This window comes from Hordeum vulgare, chromosome 1H (genome assembly GCF_904849725.1).
Source record: "Hordeum vulgare subsp. vulgare chromosome 1H, MorexV3_pseudomolecules_assembly, whole genome shotgun sequence".
In the NCBI taxonomy this organism is placed as follows: Eukaryota; Viridiplantae; Streptophyta; class Magnoliopsida; order Poales; family Poaceae; genus Hordeum; species Hordeum vulgare.
The window spans coordinates 408,161,058-408,177,120 of record NC_058518.1 but is presented as its reverse complement, the minus strand read 5'-3'; the positions used below and the strand labels follow the sequence as shown (position 1 = coordinate 408,177,120).

General features: G+C 41.4%; 2 protein-coding genes across 2 annotated transcripts; both read left to right on the top strand.

Annotated features, from left to right (window-relative positions):
* Window positions 1-483: 483 nt before the first annotated feature.
* On the top strand, window positions 484-1,093 carry LOC123440920 (metallothionein-like protein 1). The gene is made up of 2 exons (XM_045117460.1): window positions 484-615; window positions 692-1,093. Exons 1-2 carry the CDS (start codon window positions 563-565, stop codon window positions 861-863), a joined length of 225 nt encoding a protein of 74 aa, XP_044973395.1. The 5' UTR covers window positions 484-562; the 3' UTR covers window positions 864-1,093.
* A 13,830-nt stretch (window positions 1,094-14,923) lies between these two features.
* Window positions 14,924-15,540, top strand: LOC123440908 (metallothionein-like protein 1). Its single transcript, XM_045117451.1, has 2 exons — window positions 14,924-15,061; window positions 15,137-15,540. Exons 1-2 carry the CDS (start codon window positions 15,009-15,011, stop codon window positions 15,306-15,308), a joined length of 225 nt encoding a protein of 74 aa, XP_044973386.1. The 5' UTR covers window positions 14,924-15,008; the 3' UTR covers window positions 15,309-15,540.
* The last annotated feature ends 523 nt before the right edge of the window (window positions 15,541-16,063 follow it).

The following is a 16,063-nucleotide window of genomic DNA, read 5'->3' as shown; positions in this document are numbered from 1 at the left end:
AAATGAATTGAAGAGTTATCTCCTTATTAGGTCATACTTGATTTAATTAAGCAGCTAACGTACATAGTTTCTCTGAACACGCTTCTAGACGTGTCATTTCTGATTAAGAAGGAGAATGTTAAGACGACAAATATATACCACACATTTTTGTTTTAGAAGAAAGCAACAATCTATTCGGAAACGCTCCAAACGTACAAAAAATTATTCAGAAATCATAAGGACACGCGTAAGGAACACTTACTATTACTGACGATTTATTCAACATATTTTGTTCTCTGAAAATAGAGGTTCATTTGGTTGCTTGAATACTCGCAAGGATAACATTATCAAATCGCAAAGTTTTATTTAATCGCCAGAAAATTGAATTAGATGGATGGAAGCTCCTAAAGACTCATTCTAGGAAGCATGTGTATAGCAAATAGCATCCTGGCACACCACAAACGTCCTTCAAAACACACTAGTTCACCTATAAATAGTGGTGCACAAGTCGAGCATATGCATCGTCCAGTGCTCATCATCCCAATTAAAGCCTTTAATCTTCGGCAACACAGCAGAACCAAGGATGTCTTGCAGCTGTGGATCAAGCTGCGGCTGCGGCTCAAACTGCAACTGCGGGTATGCATACTTGACACTTTTTTCTCTTGCCACTGAGTAATTTCTTGTGTTGATTGTTTTGACTCGCCTGTTGCAGCAAGATGTATCCTGACTTGGAGGAGAAGAGCGGCGCCATCATGCAGGCCACCGCCGTCGTCCTTGGCGTCGGGCCTGCGAAAGTGCAGTTCGAGGAGGCCGCCGAGTCCGATGAGGCTGGCCACGGCTGCAGCTGTGGCGCCAGTTGCAAGTGCAACCCTTGCAACTGCTAAGCTGCAAGCAGTCGATGCGCTTGTGATGATTGTGCCGTGTGTGATCGAGTGCGAATAATGAAACCGGCGCCGGACGTCTGGTTGGTGTTGTGGTGTGGTTTGTTCTTGGTGTCCTTGTGACTTGTGAAACTGTCACTACTGCTTTGTGTTTGTGTGCGCGAACCTATCTGTGTGTATCTTTGTAATGGTCTATCTAAATGGACTTAATATACAAAACAGGTTCTCGCAAAGTGTGAATTATTAGTCACGTCTTACATATTTATATCTTATTTTGTAAGATAGAAAGATGAAAGATAAACATAGTTCTTCCATACACGGTTGCCAATATGTTTCTCTACATGAACATAAAGGAAAACATTCAGCCATAAAAACGGGCCACTTCCATCTGCAAAGGTTGAAATGGAAGGAGTCCTACCTAGCTTATTGGCTAAGACTAGCAACTCTCATAGTCCATTTATTTATAGTGTTTTTTCCCTTTGGCGAGGGTTGCATGGTATGATGGATAGATGCTTACTTGTTTGCGGATTGGTTAGAACACGAATACGGAAGCCGATCACCCAACCGCATCTCCTAAATGCATGCCTAGGTCTCGTCATACTTCATTTTAAATGCATAGCAATTTAATCAAATTAAAGTGTGGTGTTTATAGCACCCGATCAAAACCCAAAAATATGTATGTTGATAGGTTTTAAATGCGCTCGATCACAAAAGAACTAGTCTGATAGTCCGTGCAAAAAAAGAAATTTTCCCTCTCAGACTGATTGTCAAAGCCTCCTTGCTCACTTTGTCGCGGCCTCCTCCTCACCAGAGGCCTCCTTCTTGGCCGCCTCCATCTCAGCTGCTAAGCGCTTCTACAACCTAAAATGGACGAGGCGCACGACATCGCTGCTCGACATCCAACTCGTCCTTCCTCATGGCCAACATCTTAGTATCATCCAAAATGGTCGCGAGCTCAACCATCTTCTCTTCGAGCTTGGTGCTCTTCTCTTTGAGGTTGATCTCCTTCTCGGTCGCCGCCATCCAGATGTTGAACATCTCCGCCTTCTTTTCCTCCTTCATGCCATAGCGCTTGACACATTTATCCTCCTTCTTCGCCAAGATGTCCTCAAATATCTCTGTCATCTTTGTCGCCACCCCTTTCGGTTCAACTTTTCCTCCTCCCACTTCTTTCTCCGGAATGTTGTCTAACCTTTTTGGGTGGCACTTTTGTTGGGTCGGTTGGTTTACCAGCTTTTTCCTCACTAGCGATGCCAACGGTATTGATGAAATTGGCAACGCTATTTTGCCACTTGGATTGTGTATTCATTTTCAACCAACAATGCATGAGGACTATGTTCTTCTTCTTTATCTTCAAATACAAGTTGCACCCACAGGAAGACTATCAAACACTAGATATTGACAACAAGGTGCGTATCTAGCCAAATGACAACCACCTAGAGCATATCTGACCAATAAGTTCCATATCCGGTCAAATGACATAGAGAATATTTGGCCAAATGGCCAACACATAGAACAACTTACTTGGTCGGTGATTTGTGCACCACTTGGCCATTAACCAATGAGTTGTTTCAAATTGACGCAATACTTCCTCACGTCCTCTTAGATGGTGTACCATTGATGGTTGAGTGACTTTGTCCCATGATAACCAATGAGTTCGTTGCAGTAGGGCTCAAAATTCATGTGCTTATGAAACCAAAAATGAATTTTGGACAAAATAATTGTGCCCACTTGCTCCGTGCCATGGATCAGATCGATGCTAACCACACATCACACAACAAATCATTCTCCCTCGTGTTGAAACTTTACCGTTTACCCCTCTTCTTTGGAGGATCATCCTCATCAACTCCTTGTCTGCATCATCGTATGATGTCTAGCCTGGTTGAGACATATCGGTTTTATGCTTGCTTGGTTGTTCGGTCTCTTTACCAGTGTTGTTCTTAAAGCTTGCATGCTTAGGTCATAATCTTAATTCTAATAATTGTGTTGATGTTTGTATGCTTTCTTACAGGGGTTTATTGTCAATTTTGGCCTTGCCACACATTGAGCATGCTTGTTTATTAGTGTTGCGATGAAAAATAGCATCTTAACTTTGGAGGTTACTCCAAACTAAAGCACACTGCCATGACTACGATGTGAGAATGTTGTCCAACTAACTAGGATTCAACTTGGGCCATTGATAACTCACAAGTATAGGGGATCGCAACAGTTTTCGAGGGTAGAGTATTAAACCCAAATTTTTTGATTCGACACAAGGGGAAGCCAAAAAATATTCTCGAGTATTAGCAGTTGAGTTGTCAATTCAACCACACCTGAAAGACTTAGTATCTGCAGCAAAGTTTCAGTATCAAAGTAGTGTGATAGCAATAGCGGTAACAGTAGCAGCAGTGACAGCAGTAGCGGTAAAGTAACGTAGCAAGGACCAGTAGGAAAAACTCGTAGGCATTGGATCGGTGATGGATAATTATGCGGGATGACATTCATCATGTAGCAGTTATAACATGGGGAGATATGTAACTAGCTCCAGTTCGTCAATGTAATGTAGGCATGTATTCCGTATATAGTCATACGTGCTTATGGAAAAGAACTTGCATGACATCTATTGTCCATCCCTCCCGTGGCAGCGGGGTCCTAATGGAAACTTAGGGATATTAAGGTCTCCTTTCAATAGAGAACCGGAACAAGGCATTAGCACTTAGTGAATACATGAACTCCTCATACTATGGTCATCTCCGGGAGTGGTTCCCGCTACTGTCACTCCGTGGTTGCTGGGTCATAACACATAGTAGGTGACTACAACTTGCAAGATAGGATCAAGAACACACATATATTGATGAAAACATAATAGGTTCAAATCTGAAATCATGGCACTCAGGCCCTAGTGACAAGCATTAAGCATAGCAAAGTAAGAGTAACATCAATCTCAGAACATAGTGGATACTAGGGATCAAACCCCATCAAAACTAACCTGATTACATGATAGATCTCATCCAACCCATCACCGTCCAGCAAGCCTACGATGAGATTACTCACGAACGCTGAAGAGCATCATGGAATTGGCGATGAAGGATGGTTGGTGATGACGACGGCGTCGATTCCCCCTCTCTGGAGCCTAGAACGGACTCCAGATCTGCCCTCCAGAGGAAGAACAGGTGGTGGCGGCGGCTCCGTATCGTAAAACGCAATGAACTCTTCTCTCAATTTTTTTTGGGCGAGAGAGACTAAATAGAGCTGAAGTTGGAGATGGCGGAGCCACGAGGCCTCACAAGCCTGCCAGGCGCGGCCAGGGGGCCGCACCTCCTGGGCTTGTGGGCTCCTCACTCCGTCCCTCCAGGTAATTTTTGCGCCAATATTTTTTATATATTCCACAAAAAATCCTCGTAAATTTCCAGGTCATTCCGAGAACTTTTATTTCTGAGCAAAAACAACACCATGGCAATTCTGCTGAAAACAACGTTAGTCCGGGTTAGTTCCATTCAAATCATGCAAATTAGAGTCCAAAACAAGGGCAAAAGAGTTTGGAAAAGTAGATACGATGGAGACGTATCAACTCCCCCAAGCTTAAAGCCTTGCTTGTCCTCAAGCAATTCAGTTGACAAACTGAAAGAGACGAAAGAAAAACTTTTTCGAACTCTGTTTGATCTTGTTGTAATTATGTCTAACTCATATTCAGATTTTCAGCAAGATCATAAGCTAACCACATAAGCAATGACATTTAGGTCTCATGGTAAACTCATATCAATGGCAAAATCAACTAGCGAGCAATAATAATAAGTTTCAAACGTCAACACTTCAATCAAAACAATCATGAAGCAATATGAACAGATGGTATCTCGCTAGCTCTTTCTGAGACCGCAAAACATAAATGCAGAGCACCTTCAAAGACCAAGGGCTGGCTGAACATTGTAATTCATGGCAAAGAAGATCCAGTCACAGTCATACTCAATAACAATTAATAGCAAAGCATAAAAATGAAGGAAGTGCTCTCTAATTGGTGCCTTTATAAGAAGAGGATGACTCAACAGAAACATAAATAGATAGGCCCTTCGCAGAGGGAAGCATTTGATTTGCAGAGGTGCCAGAGCTCAAGATTTGAAGACAGATATAAATAATTCTTGGTGGCATGCTTTCATTGTCAACGCGATGACCAAGAGTTTTCACCATCTTCCATGCTACACAAATTATAGGTGGTTCCCAAACAAAAAAGTAAAGTTTTGACTCCCCCACCACCGATCAATCACACTCCACGAGTAGCCGAATCCTCGGGTACCGTCCATACCAACAACAATCCACGGGGAGTTTTGTTTGCAATTATCTTTTTGATTTGAGCATGGAACTGGGCATTCCAGTTACCGTCCCCTTTCTCGTGAGTGATAGTGAATAAACATGTATCGAGGATAAAACGCCTAGCATGGAATATACTGACCGCCCTTGTCACCACATGAGCGGTTCGGGCATGCAAAACAGATTATTACTTGGAGGTTTAGAGAGTGGCACATGAAAATTTACTTGGAACGGCAGGTAGATACCGCATATAGGTAGGTATGGTGGACTCATATGGAACAACTTGGGTTTATGGAAGTGGATGCACAAGCGGTATTCCCACTTAGTACAAGTGAAGGCTAGCAAAAGACTGGGAGGCGACCAACTAGAGAGCGACAACAGTCATCAATATGCATTGAAATTAACCAACATTGAATGCAAGCATGAGTAGGATATAAATCACCATAAACATGAATATCATAGAGGCTATGTTAATTTTATTTCAATTACATGCGTAAACATGCGCCAAGTCAAGCCACTTGAATCATTCAAAGGAGGATACCATCCTATCATACTACATCATAATCATCTTGAAATTCATGTTGGCATCCAAGACAAACCATTATAAGCTCCTAGCTAATTAAGCATGGCATCAGAAACTATGATCTCTAAGTTGTCATTGAAAACAAGTTTCTCTCATAACAAAGCTGAATTGGAACGATGAGCTAGTCATATTTACAAAAACAAAATAGATCGAGTTCATACCATCTTTTCCAGGCTCAGTCAATTCATCATATATCGTCATTATTGCCTTTCACTTGCATGACCGAATGATGTGAATAATAATGAGAGTGTTCGTGCATTGGACTAAGCTAGAATCTGCAAGCAAACACATAGGAGAAGACAAAGCAAAATGGATCTTTGATGGATAAACAATAATGCATACGAAAGCCACTAAACATTGTAACCATGGTCTTCTACCTTGACCCAAAGAAAAAGAAAACTATTTACACGGAAAGCTCCCAACAAGCAAAAGAAGAATGAGCAATCTTTTTGGGTTTTCTCAATCTAAACAAACACACGAGAAGAAAGCGAGAAAAAGAAATAAACTAGCATGGATGCTATAGTGGAAAGGTGTGAACACCTACTATCAAAGTGAAAGTGTGCGCATGAATATAAAGTCGGTGAGGAACACGTACTCCCCCAAGCTTAGGCTTTTGGCCTAAGTTGGTCTACTCCCATGGCTGGTCCGGGCGATATCCAAAATCATAATGGGGGTTGTACGGAAACACGGCAACTACCACCTGAATAGCTGCCTCACGGAGGCGAGTAGCCTTCGCCTCCCTCTCATACTCCTCTGCCTCTCCTCTGGTTATATAATATCTCTGTTTTACCTGAAAGTCAAAGAAGGCAGGAGAAGGAAGGGTAATATGGAAAACACGTTGTCGGTTAAATATTAACCGATATAGGAGGGATTCATTATCCCTCTCAAGGAACTGATAACGTGTCATAGCGGCGCGATCAAGGAAAGCTGTATGGACGGGGGATCTTCTTCGCGGATGAGTACTCCAAGAAAATTTGCTATGCGAGTGGCATAGATTCCACCAAAGAAATCCCCTTCATTAGCATTATTATTTAGCCTCCTCGCGATTATAGCTCCCATGTTGAAACTTTTATCACCCGTTACTGCGCTCTTAAGAATAGCAAGGTCAGGTGCGTAGAGATGACAATGCTAAGTCTTGCTGTTAATGCATCTACCTATGAAGAGGGCAAAATAATGCAAGGCAGGAAAATGAATGCTCCCCATGGTAGCCTGCGTAATATCTCTAGTTTCTCCAACAGTTATACTAGAGAAAAAATCTCTAACCGAAGACTTAGGAGGATCATTAAGACTACCCCAATCAGGTATCTTGCAAATTCTGTTGAAATCCTCTAAATCCATGGTATACGATTTGTCATAGAGATCAAACAGTATGGAAGTGTCAAGGCCAACTGAAAATTTAAATCTACGAACAAAAGAGGCAGTGAGAGTAGTATACTGTTCACATTTATTGGAGATGAATTCTTCGAGCCCGGCGTTGTGAAGAAATGTATCAAACTCGTCTTTGAAACCTGCATCAATCATGAATTCATGAGGAGGCCATTCACATGGTTGTACCTGTGCGTTCCTCGGTTGGTAAGGATCGGGTTCCCGAATCGCGAGACGGGGACCCCGCTTGCTTGAAGAACCACCATGATAGTTTTTCCTGGACATCTTCTTTTTCTGAATTTTTTAGTGACTCAAAAGAAAAGTGAACAAGGCTCAACAAAACTCATAGCAACCACTCCTACAAGTGCCTAGAGGCCATATCATGCATCAAAACTACTTGGGACAATTAACATGCAAATCTCAAGAACAGGGTCACCAAGGCAGCAATAGTACACAACAAATAAAGCACTAGAGCAAAAACTAATTGGACCAATGGAGGAGTCACATACCAAGGAACAATCCCCCCAAAACAGTTTGGTGAATGGGGCTTTGCACAAGGAGATCGAAAAACGCAGCAAGAAGAGCAAGAACACGGGTTTGAGTTGTGGAATGATTTTTTCTGGAGGTAGGAGAAGGAGATGGAAGCTGGAATAAGTGGAGGGGGCCACGTGGGGCCCACAAGCCTGCCAGGCGCGGCCAGGGGGGTGCCCGCGCCTCCAGGGCTTGTGGCCCACTGGTGCATCCCCTTGCCTAGCTCTTTATCTCATAATTTTTCAAAAATTCCAGAAAAAAACATACTTGATTTTCAGGGCATTTGAAGAACTTTTATTTTCGGGACACTTTTCTAAGGGACGCAAAAAGCAGAAAACAGGAAAATAAAGCTAAATTTATCATTTTTCTTCTAAACAACATAGCGTAAAAGTTCGTACAAAAGGTTGTGACTCTTAGATTCATCCATCTCATGGTCATCAAAAGAAATCCATCAATGGGGTTGATCAAGTCTCCTTGACAAACTTTTTCCGAATTACATGAAACCGGAGAATTTTCGAATAATCACTAAGTTACCTCAATGGGGATGTGCATATCCCCAACAAGCAAATCATACTTCATCTTGACAGTAGGTATAGGGCATTCAAAGCTCCCAATAAGGATTGATGAAGTTTTTTCAATAGCATTGATACAATGAACTCGATATTGTTTCGTCGGAAAGTGCACCGTATGCTCATTACCATTAACATGGAAAGTGACAGTACCTTTGTTGCAATCAATAACAGCCCCTACGGTGTATAAAAAGGGTCTTCCAAGGATGACTTCCATGGCATCATCCTCGGGAATATCCAGAATAACAAAGTCTGTTAAGATAGTAACGTTAGCAACCACAACAGGCACATCCTCGCAAATGCTGATAGGAAAAGTAGTTGATTTGTCGGCCATTTGCAAAGACATTTCAGTGGGTGTCAACTTATCCAATTCAAGTCTACGATAAAGAGAGAGAGGCATAACACTAACACCGACTCCAAGATCGCATAAAGTAGTTCTAACGTAGTTTCCTTTAATGGAGAAAGGTATAGTGGGCACTCCGGGATCACCTAGTTTCTTAGGAGTTCCACCCTTGAAGGTGTAATTAGAGAGCATGGTGGAAATCTCAACCTCAGGTATCCTCCTTTTATTGGTCACAATATCTTTCATGTACTTAGCATAAGGAGACATTTTGAGCATATCTGTCAAACGCATTTGCAGAAAGACAGGTCTAATCATTTCAACAAAGCGCTCAAAATCCTCATCATCTTTTTTCTTGGATGGTTTGGGAGGAAAGGGCATGTGTTTGTGAACCCATGGTTCTCTTTCCTTACCATGCTTCCTAGCAATGAAGTCGTTCTTATCATATCTCCTATTCTTAGGTTGTGGGTTATCAAGATCAATAGGTTCAATCTCCACATCCTTATCATTGCTAGGTTGAGCATCAACATGAACACCACTATCGATATTATCACTAGGCTCATGTGCATCACCAGATTGTGTTTTGGCATCAGAAACAGAGACATCGTTTAGATTCTCAGGTGTAATAGCAACAGGGTTGCTAACATGCAAGTTCCTATCATCTTTCTTTTTCTTCCTAATACCAGGATGACTAGGTGTATCAGTGTTAACTCTTTAAGAATCTTGTTCAATTCTCTTAGGATGACCCTTAGTATACAAAGGTTCCTGGGTCATTCTACCGCCTCTCGTGACAACTCTAACAGACTTGTCATTCAACTCGTTGAGCAAGTCATTTTGAGCCTTAAGTACTTGTTCTACTTGAGTAGTGACCATAGAGGCATGTTTACTCAAAAGCTTAAGATCATTGATAGTTCTATCCACACAAGCACTTATATGATCAATCATACGAGCATTTTGCCTCAATTGTCTGCTAACATAATCATTGAAACTTTGTTGTTTGGCAACAAAGTTATCAAATTCATCTAAGCATAAGCTAGCAGGTTTATCATAAGGAATATCACTCTCATTGATTCTACGAAGAGAATTTACGTCTACTACCTGTGTCGGGTTATCAAGACCATGTATTTCTTCGATAGGTGGTAGATTCTTGACATCTTCAGATTTAATGCCTTTCTCTTGCATAGATTTCTTAGCTTCTTGCATATCTTTAGGACTAAGGAATAGGATACCTCTTTTCTTCGGAGTTGGCTTCGGAGGTGGTTCGGGAATAGTCCAAGCATTATCATTACTCAAGATATTATTCAATAGAATCTCAGCTTGTTCCACAGTTCGTTCCCTAAAAACACAACCAGCACAACTATCTAGGTGGTCCCTAGAAGCATTGGTTAGTCCATTATAAAAGATATCAAGTATTTCATTTTTCTCAAGAGAGTGATCAAGCAAAGCATTCAGTAACTGGACAAGCCTCCCCCAAGCTTGTGGGAGACTCTCTTCTTCAACTTGCACAAAGTTATATATATCCTGCAAGGCAGCTTGTTTCTTATGGGCAGGAAAATATTTCTCAGAGAAGTAGTAGATCATATCCTGGGGACTACGCACGCAACCAGGAGCAAGAGAAGTGAACCAAGTCTTAGCATCACCCTTTAGCGAGAAAGGAAACAACTTAAGGATATAGTAATGGCGAATCTTTTCCTCACTTGTGAATAGGGTGGCTATATCGTGCAGCTTAGTAAGATGTGCTACAACCGTTTCAGACTCATGACCATGAAAAGGATCAGATTCGACCATAGTGATTAACTCAGGATCGACAGAGAATTCATAATCCTTATCAGTCACAAAGATGGATGAAGTAGCAAACTTAGGATCGTAATTCATTCTAGCGTTCAGGGATTTTTATTTCCACTTGCGCAATAAATTCTCAAGATCATAGCTATCCTTAGACGCAATAAAGTCCTCAGCTACCTCTCCCTCCATAACATAACCCTCAGGTATATCAGACAATTCATATCTAGGAGAGCTAGTTCTAACACGTGAAACAGCAGGTTCTACTTCAATAATTTCAGCAGTTTCAGAAGTATCATCACATTCAGCAGCAACTCTAGCAATTTGTGCATCAAGGAATGCACCAAGTGGCAAAGCAGTATCAAGCAAAGCATCATCATAAGCATCATGGATAGCAGAAGTAGCATCATCAAGCACAGGCGACACATCATAATTTCTAGTAGGTGATGGTGTCGCAAACTTACTCATAACTGAAGGTGAATCAAGTGCAGAGCTAGATGGCAGTTCCTTACCTGTCCTCGTAGTTGAGGGCAAGACTTTAGTTTTTGGATCTCTCAGATTCCTCATAGTGATCAACAGACGTAAATCCCAAGTGACTCAAAGAATAGAGCTAGGCCTCCCGGCAACGGCGCCACAAAATAGTCTTGATAACCCACAAGTATAGGGGACCGCAATAGTTTTCGAGGGTAGAGTATTCAACCCAAATTTTTTGATTCGACACAAAGGGGAGCCAAAGAATATTCTCGAGTATTAGCAGTTGAGTTGTAAATTCAACCACACCTGAAAGACTTAGTATCTGCAGCAAAGTTTCAGTACAAAAGTAGTGTGATAGCAATAGCGGTAACAGTAGCAGCAGTGACAGCAGTAGCGGTAAAGTAACGTAGCAAGGACCAGTAGGAAATACTCGTAGGCATTGGATCGGTGATGGATAATTATGCCGGATGACATTCATCATGTATCAGTTCTAACATGGGGAGATATGTAACTAGCTCTAGTTCATCAATGTAATGTAGGCATGTATTCCGTATATAGTCATACATGCTTTTGGAAAAGAACTTGCATGACATCTATTGTCCATCCCTCCCGTGGCAGCGGGGTCCTAATGGAAACTTAGGGATATTAAGGTCTCCTTTTAATTAATAGAGAACCGGAACAAAGCATTAGCACTTAGTGAATACATGAACTCCTCATACTATGGTCATCTCCGGGAGTGGTCCCGGCTATTGTCACTCCGGGGTTGCCGGGTCATAACACATAGTAGGTGACTACAACTTGCAAGATAGGATCAAGAACACACATATATTGATGAAAACATAATAGGTTCAGATCTGAAATCATGGCAATCGGGCCCTAGTGACAAGCATTAAGCATAGCAAAGTAGTAACAACATCAATCTCAGAACATAGTGGATACTAGGGATCAAACCCTATCAAAACTAACTCGATTACATGATAGATCTTATCCAACCCATCACCGTCCAGCAAGCCTACGATGAGATTACTCACGACCGGTGAAGAGCATCATGGAATTGGCGATGAAAGATGGTTGGTGATGACGATGGCGTCGATTCCCCCTCTCCGGAGCCCAGAACGGACTCCAGATCTGCCCTCCAGAGGAAGAACAGGTGGTGGCGGCGGCTCCTTATCGTAAAACATGATGAACTCTTCTCTCTTAATTTTTTCTAGGCGAGAGAGACTAAATAGAGCTGGAGTTGGAGGCGGCGAAGCCACGAGGTCCTCACAAGCCTGCGAGGCGCGGCTAGGGGGGCGCGCCTCCTGGGCTTTTGGGCTCCTCGCTCCGTCCCTCCAGGTAATTCTTGCGCCAGTATTTTTTATATATTCCACAAAAAATCCTCGTAAATTTCCAGGTCATTCCGAGAACTTTTATTTCTATGCAAGACAACACCATGGGAATTCTGCTGAAAACAGCGTTAGTCCGGGTTAGTCCCATTCGAATCATGCAAATTAGAGTCCAAAACAAGGGCAAAAGAGTTTGGAAAAGTAGATACGATGGAGACGCATGAGTCATAAATAATGTAAATTTTGTCCATCCTTAAGTGATTGGAATGTTCATGACTATGGTAGAGATATGAATGAAGTTAGTGTGTGCTCAAACTTGAATTTTGATGATACTAATGACTTTTAGATAATGCAATGCTTATGCTATTTTTGTTGGTTAATGCCATTTTACAATATCTAGCACTACCCTTTTGAATCACATTTTGTATTTAAATGACCAAGTATGTGGTTCATGGCGATTGTACCATGAACAAGTCACTAGGTTTGAAAGTATGGAGAAGTCTGGTCATGGGAGACAGAGAGATACAACAAGTTGTGTATTAAGTAGGCTTAAGGAGTCTGCTATTATCATGAAATTTGGAATATTTATTATGGTACCTTTTTTCTAAATATGATATAGGAGTCTGCTATTATCACATACAACGAGTAAAAGAGGGGGCGTCATGCTTGAATGATTATCGGATTGGGTAACTCCATAACGTGTGTTCCAAGGTGAGTTGAGCGGGCCTTATGCATGCAACCAAACAACTGGGATGTGCTCATTTGGGCTTGTCCCGAGTGGGTTGTGTGGCAACTCCATGCATATAGCATCAGTGCATCACATACAATGAGTACACGATGGGGCACCATGCTTGAATGATTTTTTTATAAAGGGCATTTTATTATTTTAAAGTTTTAAGCAGTACATCCGGCCTCTGCATATGTAAAATGCACACAGCCGCAACAAGTCCAAACACAAAAAAAAGACGTAATACGAATAATCTTGAAGAAACTGTATGACGCCTAAGTAGAAGGCTGCCATCCATGCTGGATAAAAATATCCTTCGCCGGTCCTCCAAGCGTATATAGACCGCCGTAAACAGTTCGCTAAACTCCACACGATGCTTGAATGATTATAGGAGTGGGTAACTTCATCACCCATGTTGCAAGGTGGGCACATCGGGCCTGATGCATGCAACCAAACAACTAGGTTTGGATTCATTTGTGCTTGTCCTCAGTGGATTGTGTGGCAACTCCTTGCAATCGTAATGTGAACCTCGGCATGTGTGTTGGTTGTATCATTTGTTAATGCCCTTACTCTCATAATTCAATGGTTGGGAGACATTAGATAAGGATCTATTAGATTCGTGTGATTCCAAAGATAGATGCGGCGCTCCTTTGTCATGTCCTCTTGAATTCCACATGTTTGAACTTCCAACAAGATTTCTCTAATTTCATCGTGGAAGAAAAGACTATTTCCAATTGGTTAAGTAAATGGAATTTTAATTTGAAATACAGTGTAAAGGAACATGGAGTATAATTCTAGAAACCAAACAGTGTACTTAAAAATATGACTAAGAATTACAGTCCTCTAAAGTTTCTATAAATCCATTTGAATTATTAAGATTCTCACAACACATAGTGCAAGTCCTAACAAACCACGATCCAAAGACATAATCAGATACCAAGTACACAAGTACTGGTCAATACAATTCCTAAACATGGAGCAATGTACTCCCTCCGTTTCTAAATATAAGTCTTTATAAAGATTTTATTATGAACTACATATGAAGCAAAATGATTGATTTTATACATTAAAATATGTCTATATACATCCGTATATAGTTCATAGTGAAATTTTTGTAAAGACTTATATTTAGGAACGGGTAAAGTATTTCTTATGGATGGCTCTACCAGAAAAAGAACATGCGAATAAACAAGGAGCTAGGTATCTCAAATGCATGGTCCTGGTCACTACAATTTCTTAACATTGATGGATGGGAAAACTCTTATTAGTTAAGAAGGAAACATGGAGAGGTAGCAAATGTAAATAGGATACACGCATGCAGTTCGATTTGTTCAACCGAGATGCTTACTGAAATAATGACAAGGAGCAAGAATAAGGCGGGATTCTGCGCAGAATGTTTTTTATCTGGACGTTACTTTGAGATAAAATAAGTTATTATTTTCCCTATTTGTGTAAAGGGATACACAATAAACATAATTTATTTTCTAAGAACTTGTTCCATTGAGAATAAATTGTGATGATAATAAGGTGTGAGAGTTATGTCAAGAAAGTGATGGTAAGGATAGAAAACAAAGAAGGCACATTTCTGGCCGGCATGCTAGCTGTTGTCGAAGTCAGCCAATATAAAATGAATCAAAGTGTTATGCCGTTATTAGGTCTTACTTGTATTAATTGAACAGCTAATGTACATAGTTTCTCTCAACACGCATATAAATACGTGTTATTTTTTAATAAGGAGTGTTAAGACCACAGATACCACCCATCGTTGCTTTAGAAGAAAGCAACAATTTGTTCGTAAACGCCTAAAATGTACAGAAATTAATACAGAAATCATAAGGACACATGTAAGGAATGCTCACTATCACTGTCGATTTATGTAGCATATTTTGTTCTGTGAAAACAGAAGTTCATTCGGTAGCTTGAATACTTGCAAGGATAAAATTATCAAATTGCAAAGTTTTATTTAGTCATAGAAAATTGTATTAGATGGACGGAAGTTGACTCATTCTAGGAAGCCTGTGTATAGCATCCTGACACAAATGTCCTGTAAAACACACTAGTTCGCCTATAAATAGTGGTACACAAGTCGAGCATATGCATCGTCCAGTGCTCACCATCCCAATTAAAGTCTTTCATCTTCAACAGCAGAGGTTACAGCAGAATTAAGGATGTCTTGCAGTTGTGGATCAAGCTGCGGCTGCGGCTCAAACTGCAACTGCGGGTATACGCATACTTCTTCCTCTTTCAAACTAGAGTATTTTCTTGCTCAGATTTTGTTTTGATTTTTTTGTTGCAGCAAGATGTACCCTGACTTGGAGGAGAAGAGCGGCGCCACCATGCAGGTCACCGTCATCGTCCTCGGCGTCGGGTCCGCGAAGGTGCAGTTCGAGGAGGCCGCCGAGTCTGGTGAGGCCGCCCATGGCTGCAGCTGCGGTGCCAACTGCAAGTGCAACCCTTGCAACTGCTAAGCTGCAAACGGTGTATGCGATTGTGGTGATTGTGTCGTGTGTTAACGAGTGTGAATAATGAAACCAGCACCAGCCGGTTGGTCTGTGTTGTGGTGTGGTTTGCTCTTGGTGTGCTTGTGACTTGTGAAAATATCACTATTGTTATGTGTTTGCGCGTACGAGCCTATGTGTGTGTGTCTTTGTAATGGCCCATCTAAACTGAAGTGAATATACAAAAACAGGTTCGCTCAAAGTATGAATTATCTTTTTAGAAAAGGAGGTTGACCCCCGGCCTCTGCATCTGGACGATGCATGCAGCCATAAGTACGAATTATTAGCAAGGTCTTACATATTTGTCTCTTATTCTGTAACAAGGAAAGATGGTAGATAATAATTCCTTCACACGCTGGTGCCAATATATTTCTCTACGTGAACATAAAGGAAACCCGAAAATAGGACTCCTAGCTTATTGGCTAGACTATCTCATGTCCATATGCAAGGGATTGAAATAGGACTCCTAGCTTACTAGCTAGACTACCAACTCTCATAGTCCATTTATCTATAGTGGTCGTCCCTCGGATCAAGGCCGCACGGTGCTTAAAGCATCCCTCGGTCATTCCTACTAGGAACATCTAGTTTGTATGCATGCTCTGATGCTCACGTGAGGGATTTGTGTGTCGATGATGTTTGATGCGTGTATGCTTGCTTTAGTGGCTCGGTTGGTATGGAGCGATATTTGTGAGGGTTTTATGGATGCTTGGTTGGGTCTATTTACC

Bases quoted from the DNA above. Each gene is read 5' to 3' on its own strand.
- LOC123440920 (XM_045117460.1), top strand. From the start codon at position 563: ATGTCTTGCAGCTGTGGATCAAGCTGCGGCTGCGGCTCAAACTGCAAC. The intron at 616-691 runs GTATGCATACTT...CGCCTGTTGCAG, and splicing joins GGCTCAAACTGCAACTGCGG to CAAGATGTATCCTGACTTGG.
- LOC123440908 (XM_045117451.1), top strand. From the start codon at position 15,009: ATGTCTTGCAGTTGTGGATCAAGCTGCGGCTGCGGCTCAAACTGCAAC. The intron at 15,062-15,136 runs GTATACGCATAC...TTTTTGTTGCAG, and splicing joins GGCTCAAACTGCAACTGCGG to CAAGATGTACCCTGACTTGG.